This window comes from Sebastes umbrosus, chromosome 24 (genome assembly GCF_015220745.1).
Source record: "Sebastes umbrosus isolate fSebUmb1 chromosome 24, fSebUmb1.pri, whole genome shotgun sequence".
In the NCBI taxonomy this organism is placed as follows: Eukaryota; Metazoa; Chordata; class Actinopteri; order Perciformes; family Sebastidae; genus Sebastes; species Sebastes umbrosus.
Genome location: NC_051292.1, coordinates 13,643,795 through 13,665,043, shown reverse-complemented (window position 1 = coordinate 13,665,043; position 21,249 = coordinate 13,643,795). Strand labels below are relative to the sequence as shown.

Sequence of the window (21,249 nt, the reverse complement as noted above, 5' to 3'; positions counted from 1 at the left end):
CATTTTTTAATAAAAATCATTTCATGTTTCCAGCTTCACAAATGTGACGATTTGCTGCTTTTCCTTTTTAATCATTTTATTGTATCTAAATCTATCTAATGATATGTCATAGTTTAACAGTCACAGGGGACGTTTTCTTTCTTTTAATACTTAAAGTACATTTTCCTGATTATACTTACATACTTTTACTTAAGTAACATTTTCAATGCAAGACTTTTACTTGTAACAGAGTATTTTTACAGTGTGGTATTAGTACTTTTACTGCAACACTGCACAGTTGTCAACACAATACCTTTTTATTAATAATCACAAACTTGCTTTGGAAGTAACCTGAGGTAATTTATAAGAAACAAATGACCATTTTAGCATTCAGTCATTCATATGATATTACATTAGTGGTTTACTTCATTAGTCAAAGATATTCCGTGTTTAAAGTAATCAGCTTGTTGAAGGTGAGACAGCTCAGTCTGTGTTCCACTTTAATGCTATATTTAGTTGTAACAGTTTGACTCTGATTATGCTGTCCTCACTCAAAGTTGTTGCAGGCAACGTGTTTTTCAGCTATACAGCCAGCTCAACAATATATTCTCCAGCATTGCATTCTCCAAGGAACAGACGAGTTGTTGTGTTTGGCAGGATTTAATGGAGGAAAATATGTAATATTGTAAAAGTGAAAAAGAGCACAAAATACAAACATCAGATAAGTGTGCTTGTAAGTACTAAATAATATTTCTAATACATCAATAGAGAAAAGATCACTAGCATAACTAACAGGTGCATAAAAGTATGTTTACATATGAACCAATGCTTTAAACATCAATAAATCTCTATGTAGTTGAAAACAAACTAACCATCAAAATACTTTACTCAACCTAAGAAATGGTGACATAAACATGTTCACATAACTGATAATAGTGAATAACTTGACTTGAATACAATGACCTCACTTCCTCTTCAGTACAGCTATTTGCAGACGCCACTAGGGGGTGCCAAAGGACATACAAAGGGAACACTTTACACTGGTTCCAATACATCTCTTTTGTTAAAGTGTTCCTGCTGTTGATATCAGAGGTAAATCAGTGCCACCTGTGGATGAGCACTTGGCGAAAGCGTACCGGCTCTGGAACAACATCAAGAGGAAAGAAAGAGGATAAAACACACAATACTCACAATTAGTGTAAGATTGTAGATGTTAATACAGTTTAATGGCTCATGTGTTTCATCATATAGCCAACCTACCGACTGGTGTTTACATGATCGTGGGAACTATGGAAGTCTCCAGGTATTTAGGTTAATACTAACTATAAATATAACTATAAATTCTATAAAAGTGTATTATGAGTTTTACTGTTGCATGTTAAGACTTTTATTTGTCACACACTTGTAGATATGTGGCATCAATGGAAGACATCTGGAGGAAGAAGAGGAAGCGTATACAGACCAACTGAAGGACCATCTTCTCTTCACTGAAGCTCTGAGGTAGGATATGTTTTCTCTCAGTATTACCAGCTGCTGTGTTTCATGTTGATGGAACTGAGTTAACTTTAAAGGGTCAGATCATCACAGAATCTCTTTGGCAGACCTCCATTCAGTGCTTGAAGTGGAGACAAATAAGTGTCAGTACTCCCCTTATTCATATGTTACCGTGTGTAAGCCGCAATCTCTTTTGACTTATTCCTATTTATGTATGATTTTTAAGCATGTTATACTGTTTCAGTCATCATCAGCTGGGATTTTATTGCTATATTATTATACTTGGGGTTATGCATCTTCTATAGTTGGCCTATAATACTCCAATAATATTCCAAATGGAACATTATAGGGTTAAGGTGGTGTGTTTGTATATAGTGTTCATACTTACAGTGCTTTCCTGTGTTATTTGTAGCATCACTCTATAATATATTATAGGATGCCTATCCACCTTATTCCTAGTCCCCATGAAGCCTTGCGTGAATTATGGGCGCAACTTCCGTCGTGTCGCGTCACTGAGCCGGAACCGCTGTTTTCCAACGGTACGCTAATCCTCTCTCCATATTAAAACATCTAGTAAAACATGTGTGAACACCACCTCTTACAGCTCAAACAGGATCATGTGATCAAAGCATTGAGCTATTTTTTTAGTGTAATGCTGCCCATAAACTGCCTTACATTTAAACTGTACATAAAATAGTAAAAGTAACTGGCTGTCATTAAACAGACGCTACAATGCTGTATCCTCCCTACACATGAAATCATAGCTGACGTTCTCCTGGCTCTGCTATCAGTCCTTTTAAGGACCCGACGTCTCTCCTCCGCTGCTCTTTCGTAGCCCAACCACGAAGTAGGATACAGGTTTTCCTCCGTTGAGCACACTTACAGTGTTTTAGGTGGTCTCTTCAAGTTTAGGTTTCTCAGCCACATTCTTGTGGATTCCTCGTCTGTAGGTCGGCGATGGAAGCTGTACCGTCGGTCACAAGAACAATCCCTTTTTTGTTTTGGGGTGCATGTTCAACACACTGTTGTTGAAGCCACACATTTAGCTTTGTCTGGTTGTTGGTATGGGGATGACCATCATATACTTCTATCATAATGTTCTAAACCCTTATACACTTTCACTATTTATTTTAATGAATTAATGAATTAATATTTATTTCTGATTAATGACTAGAACAACTTGACACTCAGTGCTGAGCTGCATCTCAAATTAATCTCCAGGTTCCCAGCTTTCAGATGATGTACACCACTTCTATGTGACATCTACTGTTGACCTGCTATCTCCCTCTAAAGACCCCCTGGACCCCTCTAAAGAAGACTAAAACTGGTCTATTGTGGGTCTTAGAGGGTTCATTCAGCCTGTTCAAGCCAAGAGAGATTCTTATGACCACATCATGTTAAATGGCTGTGAACCGCTGTGAACACACACAGTCACAGATGAACTCAGCTGATTTCCTGTAAATAGAGAGGGGAGGAGCCACACTGACCAGGTGATTCAGGTACATGAGTACAGGGGGGGAACCGTGAAAGTGTTCAGTCCGGTTCAGAGAGTTCAGACTCCATGTTGTGTCAACGGCACAGAGAGGTGACGACTGAAGACTGAAGCAGGGTGAGTGTTAATCCAACATTTTATTAGTTTACTGTTAAAGTGTCTGAGTCAGTTTCCTCCCTGTGGACTGTAGAGGAGAGAAATGTTAGAATGAACTCAACAGTTTGATTCATCTGAGAACACAAAGTCGTGATTGGCTGAATAATCCTCATTAAACCTGCTGTAAGACAAGAACATTTAAAGGGATTTAAGATTTAAAGGTGTGCGTGTGCGTGTGCGTGTGTGTGTGTGTGTGTGTGCGCGCGCAGTTGTGTTACTTCCTGTTCTCTCAGTCTTGCATGTGACTCTTGTGCAAACTTGTTTCCTGTACATGGTCACTGTCAGCGTTAATGTTTCACCTCTCAGACTGACTTCAGATCCGAAGATGATTGACTGTGTGGAGGAAGAGGAGGACAGAGCAGAGTCTCTAGTCTCTGGCTGTCTGTCTATGAAGAGTGACTGGTCCATAGGGGATCAACCGAACTTCAGTAACGACCCTCGACCCTCAGACACAAAGTAAGAGACTGTTTCTACTGTAAGCTGACCTGATGGATGATGATGCATTGAGGATGAAGACTAAATGTTCTGCTAACAGATTTATATTCCTGATGCAGAACTATTAGTGCAGATACTGTTTCAAACTAAGATGGATCTTAGTCTGGGTTTTAGAGCCACAAACTACTGATTGTATTTCTGTAACAAAACACCTGAGAACCTCCATTTCACAATTTACACTTCAAGAAAATATTCATATAAGTCGCTGTAGAGGCCGGTTCAACAGAATCTCATTGCTACACAGCTTAGGGTCCGTGTTTACTTCCTGTCAGCTGATGTCATTCAGATCCACTGCAACAGGAAATAAACAGGGACACATCTGGAATGTTTACTTTTACAGCTGTGAAATGGTCTAAAGATCTGCGACTATTCAAAATCTGGAAGAATGTGCTTCAAATGTTTAAATAATTTTCTCATATTTGTCCTCATAATGTTTTGTTTATTTGACTTCTCCTAAAATCAGCTGTTATGACCTACTGGGTGTCATTTTGAATCAGTGCACATCATAACTGTGCAACATGAGGTGAAAAAGCATTTGTAGAAACTATTTGCTCACCTTGATTCTATGTGTTGATGGTTTGAGTTTGTTCTTTCACTACATATGTAAAATATAGTGAAAGAAGTGCTCAAAGGTCCACTTACTATTGATTCAGAGCTTTCAGTTGAAAGCTTTGGACTATTTGTCAGTGGACCTTTGAGCTTAGATTCTCTGCACCACATCTTGTTTCTGAAGGTCAAGAACAAACATCTCTGGTGTTAAACTATCTGCTGACAAAACAAAGTTCATGAAATGGTCAAATGTAGATTTGTACCACTTCTGTTTTTTACAATATTTGAATTCATGCCTTCATTTGATAGTTGACAGTAGAAAGTGGCAGAAAACATATTGACATTAAAAAAGGAACACCAGGACACCAGTGTTACATGATGTGTGTCTCAGACTGCTGGGCTACCTCAATATTTAGACCACTTCTAACCTCAGTTCAAACCTAACTAACTCAAGCTAAGCTGCCCAAAGTGACTGTGAATCAGTAAAGGACATAATCAGCTCTCTTTAATGGAGGACCTTTACTGTGAAGTAGCTGCAGAAAATGATGAGTTTGTATTAAAGAGGACATTTTTAAAACATAGATATTATTCTGGAGGCTGAATATCATGATGGAAAAAATACTGCAACTTGCTCATGCACGCTCATATTGAGAGGACGCGCCAGGAAACCACAAGGTGGCAGCGTCATCACTGTAAACAGTAACTGCCTGTCAGTGGTGATATGAATGTCACTTCCTGAATGTATTTTATGTGTTAATAATAAACACTTCTAAGACAGGGAAACTGTGTCAGACCTTTCTGACTTCTTTAGTTTTCCAGTAGTTATAGTTTATGCAGGTGCTGTCCACTGGAACGGAGTAATCCATTTAAGATCTTCTCCATCATACATATCATTTTAGTTCTAAAGTAATGTCTCCACAGAGAGAAGAAGAGGAGTCCTGCTTCTGTGGACGAGCTGATGTCCAGATCCACAACAAGACCTGGACCTCAGACAGCCAGTCAGACCAGAACAAGACCTGGACCTCAGACAGCCAGTCAGACCAGCACTGTACAAAGTAAGACTGTAGATGTGTCTGCTGATGTCTTCATGTCTGGAAACAGGACTTGTTGTCTTAATACACTGACTATTGTTGTGACAACGTTTAAGATCTTCTCCATCATACATATCTGCTCTGCATCACTTCCTTTGTTCTCCTTTGAGAGAAAATCTGAACCCAGAAGGAATACATTTATATTTTGATGATAGCACTCCGTCTTTGCTTTAACCAATCAGAATGCTGTTAGTTTTCCATCTGCATAGATGAGGATGGAGAACTATTAAACTCTGTATGAAGCAACAACATCACTGTTCTATCACAGACAGACAGTCACACTGATGAAAGGGGACTTTTTTCTTGTCATTGTCGTATAACAATGCATGCTCATGCTCTTGTTGGGTCTCTAAATTATAGAGTATGGTCTAGACCTGCTCTATATGAAAAGCGTCTTAAGATAACTTGTGTTATGATTTGACGCTATATAAAAATGAATTGAATTGAACTGAACAGGAGCCAGAGACTTTGAACAACAGCCCACATTAGCTTTCCTGCTACAGTCTCCTTCTCTAACTTACAAACACACGTCTGGTCCTGCAGAGCGACACGTTGAAAAACTAATAAAATAAATGTAAGAATCACTTTGATGTTATTTTTGACTTCAAGAAGGGATGATGACTTTATAACCTTTACTTCTTTATTGGTTGTTATGTTGATCATTTTCATATTGACAATGAAAATAATAAGTTTCTTTGTTTTGTCTCAAACTTGTCCTTCTCTTTCAGCAGATAGAGGTCTGCAGGAGGTTGTAGATGAACATAAGATCAGTCTGAGGAGGAGATGTGAATGTGTGACTGAAGGAACTGATGAAACAGGAAGTGGAACCCTCCTCAACAGGATCTACACTGAGCTCTACATCACAGAGGGACAGAGTGAAGAGGTTAATACCCAACATGAGGTGATGCAGCTTGAGACAGCTTCCAAGAAGAAGACCCTCCATGACGCTCCAATCAAGTGCCACGACATCTTTAAAGCCTTACCTGACCAACAGGGACACATCAGAGTCGTTCTGACAAACGGCGTCGCTGGCGTTGGAAAAACCTTCTCAGTGCAGAAGTTCACTCTGGACTGGGCAGAGGGCTTGGAGAACCAAGATGTCAGTCTGGTGGTTCTGCTTTCGTTCAGGGAGCTGAACTTGATCAGAGATGAGCAGTACAGTCTTCTCATGCTGCTCCATGTTTTCCATCCAACATTACAGAAGGTCACAGCAGAGAAGCTCGCTGACTGTGAAGTTCTGTTCATCTTTGACGGCCTGGATGAAAGCAGACTTTCACTGGATTTCAAGAACAAGAAGGTTGTGTCTGATGTCACCCAGAAGTCATCAGTCAACGTGCTGTTGACAAACCTCATCCAGGGGAATCTGCTTCCCTCAGCTCTCGTCTGGATAACTTCCCGACCTGCAGCAGCCAATCAGATCCCTCCTGCATGTTTTGACAGGGTAACAGAAGTACGAGGCTTCACTGACGCCCAGAAGGAGGAGTACTTCAGGAGGAGAGTCAGTGATGAAGAGCTGTCCAGCAGAATCATCTCACACATCAAGACATCCAGGAGCCTCCACATCATGTGTCTAATCCCAGTCTTCTGCTGGATCACTGCTACAGTTCTGGACCACATGTTGACTACAGACCAGAGAGGAGAGCTGCCCAAGACCCTGACTGACATGTACTCACACTTCCTGTTGGTTCAGACAAAGAGGAAGAAGCAGAAGTATGGTGAGGGACATGAGACGAGTCCACAGGAGCTGACGGAGGCTGACGGGGAAGTTCTTCTGAAGCTGGGGAGGCTGGCGTTTGAACATCTGGAGAAAGGAAACATCATGTTCTACCAAGAAGATCTGGAGCGGTGTGGTCTGGATGTCACAGAGGCCTCGGTGTACTCAGGAGTTTGTACAGAGATCTTCAAAAGAGAGTGTGTGATCTTCCAGAAAACAGTCTACTGCTTTGTTCACCTGAGCATTCAGGAGTTTCTGGCTGCAGTCTACATGTTCCACTGTTACACAAACAGCAACACAGAGGTACTGAAGGACTTCCTGGGAGAAGAATATGTTCATTCAACCCTGGATGTCTTCCTGATGAGAGCCATGGACAAATCCCTGAGGAGTAAAAATGGCCACCTGGACTTGTTTGTTCGCTTCCTTCATGGCCTCTCTCTGGAGTCCAACCAGAGACTCTTAGGAGGTCTGCTGGGTCGGACAGATAACAGTCCAGAAATCATCCAGAGAGCCATCAACAACCTGAAGGAGAAGAACACGGATGAAACCAAAACCTCTTCTCGCAAACGCCACACGTTGATGCGGAACATGGTTGATGCAAAAACCTCTCCTGACAGAAGCATCAACATCTTCCACTGTCTGATGGAGATGAACGACCACTCGGTACATCAGGAGATCCAAGAGTTCCTGAAGTCAGAGAACAGATCAGAGAAGGAACTCTCTTTTATCCACTGCTCAGCTCTGGCCTACATGCTGCAGATGTCAGAGGAGGTTCTGGATGAGTTGGACCTGAAGAAGTACAACACATCATTGGAGGGACGATGGAGACTGATTCCAGCTGTGAGGAACTGCAGAAAAGCTGTGTAAGTCCAGATGTGATTAACTTTATAGATCAGTGTAGATTAATAGTTTAGTTCTTCAAATATACACACTATAAATTATTCTTAAAATATAATATTCTTATAAATGTTCCACGTGTTTATTACATAATTATTTCAGTTGTATTTTGTCACAGATGTTCTTGAGCTGTTTCAAATGTTGAGTTCAAAATGTTTCAGTAGTTTGTGTTTCTAGCTGTCAAGTTAATGAACACTTATTCTATTTATTTCTAATAATTGTTACATTTTACAGTTTTTTCTTATTTATGTTTTTGGGTGATGGAGACGACATGTGAACCTGGTAAAACAAATGAAAAAAACAAAAGATCAGCTGTCTGGTGGAGCGCTGGGTCTAACCGGTGTAACGGCAGCAACAGAACGTTTGCTGATCCGGCGGGGAGTCGGGGCGGTCCTGGGATCAGAGTCCTGGTGCTGGGGTTTGCTTTCAATAGGCCTTGCACCACATTACACCTTACCTCGTGTGTTTTTGGGCTCATCTCTTTCGTTGGCTTCAAATCCAAACTGTTGCCATGTTGCTGCAGTTTTAGTTTTCTTTGAGACCAGCTCTGCCATGTCTCGTCTCGTCACCCCAAAAAACACATGAACTTCCTAGTAAACAAACCTCTTCTTGTTTATACACCAACATTATATCATAATATTACGTTAATCACGTTGTCATATTGCTTATTAGTAATGCAATACAGGCTGGATTTAGCACTGTGACTCTGTCGGCACAGGTTGTTGATGTCGGCTACTTTTTAATTTGCCAGAACGTGTCGTTAGCATAAAATCAAACCGGTTTAAGCTCGTACACCAGACCGGACCGGCAAAACCGAAAATCGACCCAACTCTAGCATTAGCCACCGTAAACTACTGGTCATACGAGACAAAGATAGTCGTTGTAAAACCCCTGAGTGTGTTGAATCGAGCAATGGTGCATTTTATTGCTAATGAATTCAAGTTGTGTTCCATCATCTTGTTTTGAAGTCTTTCCTTTTATTCTGTTACTCACAGAAGGAAACTCTGGTGTTTCTCTCTCTTGTTGCTGTAGAGAAGAGTAGTAACAGGAAATACACAGCTTCCACCAATAACAGCAGTCTGATGAATATATAACAGCAGAATGGTAGAATTCAGACTTTTTAAGAGATCTTATACAAACCAAAGATCAGTGTTATGTTTTTAATGCTGATACACTGATATCATCTTTCTGATGTCATTATGTTGAAAATAATGCAACCTCATTGGTTCATTCATTGTGTTTGTGAGCTGAATACGTTTGATGCTCAGAAAAGAGTGTTAATGACAAAACACCATGCAGTCATCAAAATATCTAGTTATATGAATGTTTAATTATGTACAGGTCTAATATTATCACGCGATTTGTTTAATTTTCCCATTTATGGACGTGAACCTGAAAGCAGCAGGTAGCTAGCAAAGAGAGGTCATCTTTATCAACTGTATTATTATTACTTATTCACTGAGTTTTAAAAATGCTTTTCTAATCAAGAAGGCCTCATGCTAACTTTGTGGAGACAGACCTGGGATCAGATCACACTGACAGACTGGACATTAGGGAAGCCTCAATGTAACTACATGTTCTCTCTCTTCATCTGCAAGATTAAAGAAAAACAAAGATTAAAAGTCTGCAGGTTTGAGAGAGAGTGATGAGAATTATTGTTTCATGTCAAACAGTGAGATCAGATTAGCTGAACCACTGATGTGAGGAGTAAATGTTGATTAAAGAAGTTTATATCAAACTGTTTAGTCATCAAATGCATGAAGTAAATATAAACTGTCCTCTTTCATAATAACATATTTTGTAATTTTTATCACAGACTTTCTAACTGTGGACTCTCAGGTACTCACTGTGAAGTTGTGGCCTCAGCTCTGAAGTCCAACCCCTCCCATCTGAGAGAGCTGGACCTGGGTGGAAACTACAAGCTGCAGGATTCAGGAGTGAAACCGCTTTTCGCTGGACTGAAGAGTCCAAACTGTAGACTGGAGACTCTGAGGTCAGTTCACTGACTGTAGTTTATGTAGTTTGTACACACACTCTCTACACACTGGCTCTGCTCCAGATGGCTCTAGAGAGGGACATTCACGTTTTCACGTCGGCCATCGTAGCTCTCCAACACGCTTGGCACACAGGAGAGGCTTCAGTTGGTTGCAATCTCCTCACCTCACCGCTAGATACCTCCAGATCCTACACACTGGACCTTTAACACAGACCTTATTTCAGCCATCTAACTAAAAACCCATTGACTTCCAGACGAGGGAACAGGAAGTGCTAAAATGCTAACTCATTTCTGGGTTTTAGGACTCATTCCTGTAGCGCTCTATTTGAACATGTCTAAAGGTGCAGCACTCTTCAACAAACACGTATTGCACCAACTTAAAGGCACACAAGTGATGATTATGAATGACACCATCTAATCAGAGGTCTCTATGGTTCTAAGTTATTCCCACGTTCTTTTTGACAGCAGATCTAACTGTGATCTGTTTTCGTGTCAGCATTGTCTAATTATTTGAAGCAAAAACCAAATAAATATTCTGCATCAGAAACATCTTTGCAGGTTCATATTTTTTAAAGTCTATCTGAATACAATACTCACATGTTCATATGTACATTCAAAGAGTTATTGATGTCTGTCATCATTCCTTCTGTCTGTGAAGCAACCCCCGTATAACCTGAGTGTTACGAGATGAGGACTAAATCCACAGTCTTGTTCTGTGTAAAATGACCTGTAAAGTTGATCTTAAACTAATCAGAGGCTTCAGCAGTCTGAGTTAGATGTATTAGGGCTGGGTGACTTGGAGAAAATCAAATATCATAATATTTTTTTTGTGTAAATGACCAATAATAGAACAGCTAGAACAGTCTGGTAAGTTCAGAGAATGACATCACTTTACTGTAATGTAGCCTTTAAAACCAGGAAGAGATGACACTTACAACACAACACGATATTACTAGGGCTGTCAATCCATTCAAATATTTAATCACGATTAACCGCTAATTATTCACAATTTTTGTATCTGTTCTAAATGAACCTTAAAGGGAGATCTGTCAAGTATTTAATATTCTTATCAACATGGGAGTGGACAAATATGATTTATGTAAATGTATGTATATATTTATTATTGTAAATCAATTAAGAACACAAAACAATGACAGATATTGTCCAGAAACCCTCACAGGTACTGCATTTAGCATAAAACAATATGCTCCAATCATAACATGGCAAACTGCAGCCCAACAGGCAACAACAGCTGTCAGTGTGTCAGTGTGCTGACTTGACTATGACTTGCCCCAAACTGCATGTGAAACGATTAACTTTGACAACCTTAGATATTAGGATATCCAAAATCTAAGACGATATCTAGTCTCATATCAAGATATGGATATAATATGGATATATTGCCCAGCCTTAGTATGTATCCAGTCAGTATGTTGTGTTTGACAGTTTCCTTGTTGAGCTGCAGGAGGAATAGTAACTCAAAGAGGGAATTTGGTACTAAACAGTCTGTAACTTTGATTTGTCGACTCAGACTGCTGAATCTTCATATTAGTTTCACTTGAACTTGTGAAGTCATTTCTTACAGTGTAGTTGTGTTATGAAGGGACCACTTCACAGGAGGAATGATTACTGCCACCAATAACTCTTTTAATGTACATATGACATGTGGCTGTTGTTTACAGACACACTTGAACAAATGTGGACCTTTCCTGTAAATGACATAAACCTGCTAGGCTAGCAGATACAGTGAGAAGAAGGCCATGTAATAAATGAAGTAATGAAGTCCAACAAGTCTGATTTGATATTGATCCTCTAATTCCAGACTTGACTGAGATCAGCAGCATGTTATTGATGTGTGTTGACATGAACAGGTGTATGAATGTTGTGGTGACATTTGGATGATGTCTGTAGAAGGCTGACATTATGATGATCCACAATAACACAATGACAAAGTCACTCTACTCATTTTAGGGAAAAGATCATTGATTAGGACATAGTGATGTTGAGCTACACATTTAAAACCTGAACACATCTGACTGGATTATAAAGTGATTTTTATCTTCATCATTTATTCTTTATTCAGATTGAGTGGCTGCAGGTTGTCAGAGATCAGCTGTGCTTCTCTGGCCTCAGCTCTGAAGTCCAACCCCTCCCATCTGAGAGAGCTGGATCTAAGCTTCAACAAGCTGCAGGATTCAGGAGTGAAGGTCCTGTGTGGTTTTCTGGAGAGTCCACACTGTAGACTGGAGACTCTGAGGTCAGTTCACTGACTCTCTGTTACTATTAGAGATCTTATATGTTGAATTAACAATTGAACCTGATTTATGTACAAACATAACTTACATCCATAAAGTTGTTAATGTCCTTTTTTTCATATTTTCATGTTTCTTGAACTAAATCTAGTCTGCAGTCACAAAAGACTTGTGTTTCTTAAAGAAAGTGTAGAAAATGTCCACTGTTAGTTGTTAAAGTAAATGAATGTTTATCATTGTTGGTAAATGGTCACATCTGGATACAGAAGATCCTCTCAACTAATATTCAGGGTTCCTACGCAGTATGGAGAAGTATGGAATTTGATTTTAGTCATTTCCAGGTCTGGATGAGTATGGAAAAAAGAAAAGAGAGAATGGAAAAACATGTCTGTTTCCAGACTGTTGCCCCTATTCTGCTTTCTAAGATATCAAATTCAGAATTTCTAAAAATAAATAGATCATACAAGCAGAGTGTTTTTCATGGTGTTTAGAGCAGCCGGTGCAGCCACAATGTTTACTACTGTGTGAGAGAGCGCGGGCCAGAGAGAGCTTGATGTCGTTGAAAGCAACACAGGAAGTAGGCTCTGACTGAACGCACACTCCTACAGAGCTGCCTCTACGCCTGAACGTCACAGCCAGGGCCGGCGCCTCCATAGAGGCCGACTAGGCAACCGCCTAGGGCGGCACTTTGGCAGCCAAATATGGGCCAACTATTCATCATGAGCAACATAACAATAATAATATAATAATAAAAAGTAACCGGTAACTGCAGGCAGACGGCACAGAGCAGAACGCTGCCTGTCAGACTGGGACAATCTAATACTTTACATATTGAGGGGGGGGACGAGCGGCCCCTCCTAATTTGGACTGATCCTCGTTCTGGCTGAAATCTGATTGGCTCAGTCATTTACATCATGAACGTGATGAACTGTGACCAGTGTTCCAGCTGGCCGGTCTGGTTTTGATTCAGTGATGACGTGCTGATACAAACTGAGGAGGTGTCATCCACGATGAAGAGTCTTGAAGGTCTTCATCATCATCATCACATTCTCTTTATACCACTAAAACTCTATTAGTGGTAAAATTACTAACCCACAATGTTTCGTCTCGCGCCCTCCGGCCGCTCACATAAGACACCTCTCCGTCTCAAAGTCCTGGGATGGGTTTGTGTCCCAGTCTGTCCCTGGTGCTAATAGAGGGGCGGCATCATTGTGATTCACCTAGAGCAGGATGTTTGACAGCAGAACGTCGTCCAGCTTTCTCTGTAGGACTGTAGACTGAACGACCACGATGAGTAAAGTGTTCTGAGGGCTGGCTTGATGATCCCAAACACAAAGCCTGGTTGGTTAACAATTCCAAATGGGGAAAAGAGAGCTGGATGCAAACTTTGAGGAAAATGGTTTGACATCTCAACCATGGTGGGGGGGGGGGCTGTAGTCTTGTAACAGCGTCCTCTGAACCCCGAGTCACAAAGTCAAATATGGTCTGAAAAATCTACAGAGAAGTCTGGAAAAGTCTGGAATGTAAAATGTAAAATGTGTAGGAACCCTGAATATTTGTTCTGAATTGATCAAGTTTACTTCATGAAGTAGAAATATTTCTCTGGTTTCTGATTGTTTCAACATGTTCCACAAATAATGTCTGATCATCGATATTGATCCTTCAGCACACACACATAGATGAACACAGAGATCAGCAGCATGTTATTGATGTGTGTTGACATGAACAGGTGTATGAATGTTGTGGTGACATTTGGATGATGTCTGTAGAAGGCTGACATTATGATGATCCACAATAACACAATGACAAAGTCACTCTACTCATTTTAGGGAAAAGATCATTGATTAGGACATAGTGATGTTGAGCTACACATTTAAAACCTGAACACATCTGACTGGATTATAAAGTGATTTTTATCTTCATCATTTATTCTTTATTCAGATTGATGAACTGCAGGTTGTCAGAGATCAGCTGTGCTTCTCTGGCCTCAGCTCTGAAGTCCAACCCCTCCCATCTGAGAGAGCTGGATCTGAGTGACAACGAGCTGCAGGAATCAGATGTGAAGCTGCTGTCTGATCTTGTGAAGAGTCCACACTGTAGACTGGAGACTCTGAGGTAAGTAGACCGTCGGAGTCGGTCCATGCTGGTTTCAGCAGTATTGTTGTGATGTGTTTCCTCCGTTAAGCTGTGAGAGGAGAACGGTGACACACAGAGAGAGAGAACAGTCAACCAATCAGATCAGCCAGAAGCTTGTTGTGATCATGTGTTTGAGTCGATGTGAAGAAGATGTTGTTGTGTTCATGTCTCCAGGAAATAAAGCTGGATTACAGCTGACAGCATCACATCATGTATAGAGACAGTGGTCCTCATCCATCAAACTGTCGTACCATCAAATCTGATCAGAAAGTGTTTGTTCTCTCATTGAGAGATAGAACCATCATAGAACCATGGTTACATTTAGTAACCACGTGGTCTTTATACAGACCAGAACCTCTGCTGAAGTCCAGTAATCACAGCTGAGGTTTTACTGTTCAGTCTGTGTATGAACATGTAGGACCTTTAAAGAGGACCTATCAGGCTGATGTTCAGGTTCATACTTGTATTTTTGGGTTTCTACTAGAACATGTTTACATGCTTTAATGTTCAAAAAACACTTTACTTTTCTTCTAGCGGCTGTGCTGCAGCACCTCTTTACACCCTCTGTCTGAAACGCTCTGTTTGATCTCCTTGTCCAAAAAAGACTCCATATTTAGTCGGGCTGTCAAAGTTAACGCAATAATAACGCGTTAACGCTAGTTCGTTTTAACACCACTAATTACTTTAACGCAACTTGTGATTTTTAGGTTGTAAAATGTGCGATTAATTTGAGATTAATCACGATTAACTATGGACAATCATGCGATTAATCACGACTAAATATTTGAATGGATTGACAGCCCTAATATTTACATATTTGTCATGTAATATTTAAAAGTAGATGAAACATTGAAATGTGACTGAAACCAACCTAGCAGCAGTAAATCCATCATTAAAGTGAGCAGTGAAAAGCTCTCTGTTTCTGCAGTAATGATGCTCTCAGGACTCTCAGCAGTTTATTTCCACTGTGTGGATCATAAGATAATATTACACAGAGACAAAGAATTTGAACACATAATCCAGGCTAAAAGCAACACAGTTTAAACTGACACATGCAGAAAGGTCACCGACTGTGTGAATGTGTAAATGAACAGACTTGTAATATCACTGCCCCGTCTAGAGCACCAGAGATCTGACTAGAACTACTTTGTGTACTCTGCTGAGTTAATGTGATCACATGTATTGTTATGACCTGTATGACAATAATGTAGCCTTCTTCTCTCAGCTGCAAACCCAGCGGTGTGAAACGGACATAAATGACATTTATATAACCACAATAACACAAAATCAGTACATGATCTCTTATCATATATTCATATATGATATTCATATAGTCACTCATCTGAATCAGCTTCTTGAGCCGTATGTTGCTGTGAGACACGTCAGAGTCGTGCTCCTACAGTCCCTCAGACTGAATGTGTTGCCTTGGTTAGTTTGCTACCAATACTTTTATGTATGCTGTGGGTGATTAGAAGATGTGAAAGTAAGCCTGCTTACCGCTGTGAATTATGTTTATAGATTTATTATTTACTTTCTCCTAAGTCTGTTTCACACCGCCGGGGTTGGAGCTGAAAGAATAAGACTAAAGTATTGTGATTCCTCCAGGAGATGAATAAAGTATCTTCTATTCTATTCTATAAGAACACATCTAATCAACACATTGATTTAATGGAACACACGTGTAATTAGTTCTAGTCAGATCTATCGGGATATTAAAAGTCTGTTTATTTACACATTCACACAGTCAGTGATTTTTTTGTCAGCTGTCCTTCCTGCATTTGGCAGTTTAAACTGTGTTCATTTTAGTCTGGATTATGTGTTTAACTTTTCTAATATGCGTTTGTAAAGTATGCCGCTCTGCTGACCGTAGACTGGTCCATGTCTGTGATTGGTCATGTGCTACAAACCCCGCCCCTTCTATGTGAACGCGCTCATAGCCAGACTGAGAAACCCTGGGTTGACTTACGGAGTTGATAACGGCTGTCGTAGGACCGCTTAGCGGGATCTTGGTTGAGGGGTTAGTTAAACCAGATAAGGAGAAGATACCCTGGGTGTGTTGGACTGGCTTCGTAGTACAGGCCTCTGGTCTGTGAGCTCTGAGCTCAGTGTGTTCACTCCAATACGTTAACATGAGAGCTGAAAGGAAGCTGGCTACGCTACACAGACTGAAGTCCCTTCTGCTCTTTATACTGGATGCTGACTGACAGCTGATGAAGGGAGTCTCTGTAAACACTGATGGATGACTTCTGTTGTCTTCTTCTTCTCTCATCAGATGGGAGTAGTGATGTCTAACCACCATCATCCCTGTGTGTTCCTCTGGACCTGACAGAGTATCATCAGTGTATCTGGACTCTGTCCTTCTGCACAGTCTCTGCAGACACACTGAGACTCCTCCACTCCTTCTGCTCCACACTCAACCACCTCCTCCACCTGGACCTGGGTTTCACTTTGTCTTCATTCATTCATATATTCTGAACCCAAAGTGCCTCTGCAGATTAGTTCTGTTTATGACAACAGAACTGTAGATTAACACATTTAAATAGATGTTTCTGCTTTGCTTTCTGTTGCAGCTCCACCCTGTGGAACGATGGAGTTCTGCAGTTAATTTCCACATACTTTTAAATATATATATACCATATACAATATATATACCAATGCCAGCCGTTTTTCATATTATAACATTATGCTTGTAACAAACAGAAAGAAGTAGATAAAACCTGAACCTGAGGCTTCAGTTTCTCAACTAACTACAAACAGATTATGTCTGGATTTTGGTGGAAAGTCAGCTCCTTAATATTGTCTTTTGTATGTGATGTTTGATGTAAAACAAAAAAAATCATATTTTTTTATTTTATTACAGATGTATGTGTCACATAGTTTTCACACTTGTCACAGTGTAGGAAATTAACACTTGGGAGATTTCTGCAAAGGTGTAAGCTTCTGTATATACTGTATGTTACTGGCTATTTGCAAATAAAGAAAGATTTAATCTCCGAGTTTTTTAGAGTGAATATCCCTTTGGAATGATGCAGTTGCAGAACATTACCTCTAGCAAACCATATCACAACATCTGAACATTACCTGTGCACACATTGATGCTAATAAAGTAAAGAGTGAATAAAGAGCTAATCGAACAATGGCCAAGCGTCAGGGAGAAGAAAACACTGTTAAGTATGCATGATTGTTTCAAATATAAATAATACATAATAGCCTACAGAGATTTCTATTAAGTGACATTTTTCAACATACTATACTATGACTTTTTTTCAAAATACTATATATACTAGGACTTTATTTAATTTTTTTCCAACATACTATAAAAGGAGCCACTGGTTGGATTCAATCTCACTGTGGTAAGGACTCATCCTTGGTACATGGGACGCCTGCTCTACCAGGTGAGCTAACACAACATACCATACCATAATAGGAATTTATTTTTATTTTTTCATCATACTATACTATGACTGTTTTTTTTTTAAGATTTTTGCCTTCATGAGTTAGTGAAAGGGAGAGAGAGAGGACGATATACAGAAAAGAGGCCACAGGTCGGATTCAAACCTGCTGCAATGAGGACTCAACCTGAGTACACGGGGCATCTGTTCTTCCAGGTGAGCTAACACAATTTACTATACTATAACTTTTTTAAAATTTTCCGACACACTATGACTTTGTTTCGACATACTATACTATTTTATTTTTTCAACATACTATAGTATGACTTAAAATGGCGGACCCTCCACGCGAGGGCGCAAACGGAGTGGAAGTGTGTAGGGAGAATTACAATGAAACTCGTGAGCTCGTGTTTACAACTCGTGAAGTCCTGTACACAAGATATAATCTATAATACATATATAATATGCTTGATGTTCAAGTGGTTAAAGCCGTGAGAACTCCACTGCGAAGCAACGGAAACATTAACTAACAAGCGAACAAGTGGGTAACATAAGGGAGGAGTTTCTAAGGCTTTTATTTTGTAGTACCTGCAGGTGCCCTGTGGGTAACATAACGTAGGGGTTAATTAGACTTTTATTTTGTAGTACCTGCAGGTGCACTGTGGGTAACATAACGTAGGGGTTAATTAGGCTTTTATTTTGTAGTACCTGCAGGTGCACTGTGGGTAACATAACGTAGGGGTTTATAAGGCTTTTATTTTGTAGGACCTGCAGGTGCACTGTGGGTAGGTGTCCGGTGCTCGCTCCACTCTAATAATGGTCAGTAACATCATTGAAGTTGTCTCTCAGTGTGCTACAGTCTCCAGTATCAGATTGTTTAACGCTGTAACTCACGTTCAACACATTTAGTAACTTATCAGTCCCGTGAATGCGTCATTTCCGGTTGAGAGGTTGATACTAATGACGTAGCCTGGTAGCTTAACGTGTAACATCCGGGTATCTAGCTAGTTGCTCATGCAGCACCTTTCTGTCCTTTCATCCAGGTGTGAGCGGGCTGTGATGACCATCTGAACGCTGTTCCTCACCTGTCTGCTGGTGTGTGTCCCATCATACAGGTGTGGGATGTTAGTTGCATGTTCTATATGTTAAGTAGCTTCTTCATTTTGGCTCTAATTCACTTTGTTATCAGGCTTTTATTGACCTGTTAACCTGCTGTGTTCTGTAACCCTCCTGAAGGTGGCAGCAGAGCACCATTTATATGTAAATCTCTTCTGTTGTTAAAGAGAAATGAAAACCACATTTAGAGTTTGGGATAAAGAAACACACTAGCTGTGCTGTTAAAACCACATTTGATTAGATAGCATTGATATGACTGTATGTGAATGACAAAGTGTGGAATGTGAAAAGAGGTTTTATGTTTTTTATGCTCATGTTTTACAATACAATTGTAAACAAAGTAATTTTATAACTTTGTATTTAAATGTTTTTCCATTATGGATTTATAAGGGTGTAAGGAAAATATAGAGTATCGCGATATTATCTTTTCATGATACTGTATCGATTCTCAAAACCACTGTATAGATTTTTACTTTTGAATAATAGATTTTCCGCTGCATAATAAGTTAATATATTGTAATTTTAGTCGTATATTTGTGACCACTCTGTTTCTGTCCTCCATGTTGACCCAATTATGGCGCGGGAGTCGAGGTCGATGGAACAATTGAGTATTTATTTCTCATCTGTATAATGGGGCACACACAACCAGGCAGGTCAGGACTACTGTTAAGATGGTCGGCACAGCCCGCTCCAACCACAGCCTGAGAGTTTCTTTCTGCTGTAGGTTACATTATGATCGTATAGTAGGGCTGTTTGTTTGCAAGAATTTGGCAATACGATACATATCACGATACAGGGGTAGCGATTCAATATATTGCGATACTGTGAGGAAGGCGATAAATTGCAATTTTCAGATCAGCACCACGGACAGCAGCCAGAGAACTGATTTAAACCAGCTTCAGATCAGCACCACGGACAGCATCTGAAGGGCCAATTTAACAGCGTGCCCTGAACTCAGCAGCCGAATGTTCTCACGGACACATATTACAGTAGGTGCACATTTTACAACCTATGAGATTACAGTGCTATAGATTTAAATCCCTGATCCCACTCCATAATAACAAAAAGAAACCAGTACTCTCCCAGTAGAAGATGATCGTACAGGTCTTGTGCTCCGCAAAGTCATTAACAACACTGCTTTATGAACCATGTCCTTTTGATTGGAATGTCCTGGCCGTGAGCGATGCAGCATGACGTGGCACGCCGCTTTGAGCTGAACTTTTGTCAGACGCCTAGCTGTTTCTATTTATTCATGTCGCTCACTTTAAAATCGCCTCAATGGACCAGGATCGTCTGATTAGTGAAGCTGATACCTCCTCTTTTCACTACAAAAACCTAAATAAGGTGGCAGCTGGCAGGAGGGAGATCGCCTGAAAGTTTCCTACTGCTGTTGGCGATATTGTATGTCATTTCCTGTAAATATCACAAAATAAAATGTGTTTTCTGTTTAGTTCACACTGCCCCCTCCCTCAGGTCCTCCCTCTCATTCCTGAAGACCACTAACTTGTATTTATATTTTGCTTTCATGTCATTTGCTGTGCATATAGGTGTACATATAGACATATGTGTATATGTACATATGCACATGTATATTCATAATAACAGGTCATAACATGACTGCCATCTATGAGCCTGATTAATTCTTTTATTTGAATTCATCATGTTTTATTCAGTGGGTGATATCAGCTGTAGGAGGCTGAGGAGGTTAAAAGAAAATAATCAGACGGTTTTATTGATGGGAAGGCTAGAAGTTTGCGTCATTTGACATCTGCCCTGCACCTCCTGGACAGCAGACTATAAAACAAAAGTCACTGTGGTGTTACTCTTCTCTTGCTCTCTTCTATCTGCCTGCAACTTGACCGACCTGTTGCCCAGCAGGATTCTGGGCCCGCTGAATCCCCGAGCCGCACCGAACGTGCCGTAGGCCGGCATCCATCCAACTTTGAAAGAAAGACACTCTCAACCACATCTGGCAAACACTGCCACAATCACTCCAGCCAAATGGGAGTGAGCGAAGACCCAGCTGCCTGCTGAGAGAGAGAGAAATGGACCGATCGATTCAAGCCCAATTTGCCACATGTAGGTGCACCCTTCTCCTTTGAAAAGTAGTAAAAGTCTCATGAAGGCAGAGCTTTCAAAAAATTGGCTCGTTAAAATCAATACTCAGCACGGAGAACAGCGAAACAACAAAGGCTGTAATCAACTTTCTTCGTCGCACAGGACTCTATAGGAGGATTTAATCCAGCCAATGGAGATCTACAGGTGACCTGTGGAGGGCAGTAACGATCCTCTGCTGCGGCTAGTCTGCCGCAAATTCCAAAAGAAGAAGAGGAAGAAACAGACGCATCCCATTGGTTTAGTCCTATGACGTCACAGCGCACTTGTTTGAATCTTGGAAGGGAGTAATAATATAAATGGTAGCACTAGTTAAACCCGGTTAAACCCGGTTAAACCTAAACCAGCTGCTGTTGTGTAGTAGATAACAGGGTA

General features: G+C 40.4%; 1 protein-coding gene and 1 long non-coding RNA gene across 2 annotated transcripts in view; both read left to right on the top strand.

The window, feature by feature from the left end:
• The first annotated feature begins 3,368 nt into the window (after positions 1 to 3,368).
• LOC119483763 (NACHT, LRR and PYD domains-containing protein 12-like) overlaps positions 3,369 to 21,249 on the top strand; it is a 542,841-nt gene continuing 524,960 nt past the window's right edge. Inside the window, exon 1 of the mRNA XM_037762204.1 lies at positions 3,369 to 3,577. Within this exon, the coding sequence (XP_037618132.1) occupies positions 3,393 to 3,577 (185 nt within the window). The 5' untranslated portion in view covers positions 3,369 to 3,392. The remainder of the gene's footprint in view (positions 3,578 to 21,249) is intronic.
• LOC119483860 lies at positions 12,060 to 17,083 on the top strand. Its single transcript, XR_005205818.1, has 2 exons — positions 12,060 to 12,120; positions 16,524 to 17,083. It is a non-coding gene; the product is annotated as an uncharacterized LOC119483860 (long non-coding RNA).